Here is a 1,049-nt window from a genome sequence, read left to right as displayed (position 1 = left end):
CTCACTAAGAATCTGTGGTTCTCACAAACAATTCATAGTCAGCCAGGAGAGGGCATTATCAGTGTTTTCCTATTCATGAGCTTCTGCCAACTCTCCCTTCTTATGATTAGAGTCCTTTGGGACTCTAGTCTCCTAGCTTGGACACATTTAAAGCATTGTCCCATGAGTAATTTTTACACCACATTGACGCTAGTCCTTGGTTCCTTAGAGAGCCTATCAACAAATCACAACATATGGTAACACTCATATATATACTTACCAAAAGAAATGTGCGGATTGTTCTTATTTTGTTAAGTTCGAGAAGCAATTTCTGTGCCTTCTCATGGTTACTACAATATTCATCATAGATACGAAACTTGTCTTTCTGTGAATTCGAATAAGGATAAGTTAGAGAGAGTCATGGTAGTAGCTATTTGGAAAGATTAACCTGTGTGATGTTTGTGAACATACTTCATGTGTCCAAAGTGTTTACTCTATGTTGGGAGCTCTACTCTATGTATGTATCTAAGCACATTTTATTTATCAATTTTCTCTGATTCAAGAAGTATAATCTAGGAAAAAAAGTTTATATTAACTAGAGTCCAATATGATGTATGCAAGACTAAGTAAATGAGCCAAATGGTAGCAAATTACAAAGAGAGTACTTAGCTTTCCTGAGAGGGTTCAGATATAGCTTAAAAAAAAGTAGTATCTGAGAAGGTTCAGAGAGTTGAATCCATCATTCCCAGGCAGGGTGAGGGAAGAAAGCATTTTAGGAACAGGGAAAAATAGCATGTGCCTGATCATGCAGGAATAGAGAGACCTAGTACCCTGCAGTTCACATACACCAATCTGGACAGCTGTGTTTAGGAGGGACACGGACAAACAAGAGAATAGTCAGCAACAAGTGACTAAGATAATGATGGACTTTGGAGACTCTTCTCTAATATGAGACTCTCTGTGACAAAGTATGAGAAGTCATTTCAAGTAGAATGATTTGTTAGTATAATAAAGTAAGGAAATGGTAGCTACTTTCAGACAGCTGTCACAGTGTAATGGGACTTACAACA

The 1,049-nt window shown here is 37.5% G+C and overlaps 1 protein-coding gene across 1 annotated transcript in view; it reads right to left on the bottom strand.

Annotated features, from left to right (window-relative positions):
- LOC111140082 (phosphatidylinositol 3,4,5-trisphosphate-dependent Rac exchanger 2 protein-like) overlaps window positions 1–1,049 on the bottom strand; it is a 27,123-nt gene that overhangs the window by 10,267 nt on the left and 15,807 nt on the right. The window contains exon 3 of the mRNA XM_022492471.1: window positions 260–364. Within this exon, the coding sequence (XP_022348179.1) occupies window positions 260–364 (105 nt within the window). The remainder of the gene's footprint in view (window positions 1–259; window positions 365–1,049) is intronic.

Source organism: Enhydra lutris, unplaced genomic scaffold, assembly GCF_002288905.1.
Source record: "Enhydra lutris kenyoni isolate GAN:26980312 unplaced genomic scaffold, ASM228890v2 scaffoldscaffold155, whole genome shotgun sequence".
Classification (NCBI taxonomy): Eukaryota; Metazoa; Chordata; class Mammalia; order Carnivora; family Mustelidae; genus Enhydra; species Enhydra lutris.
This window is presented reverse-complemented; position numbering and strand designations above follow the sequence as displayed.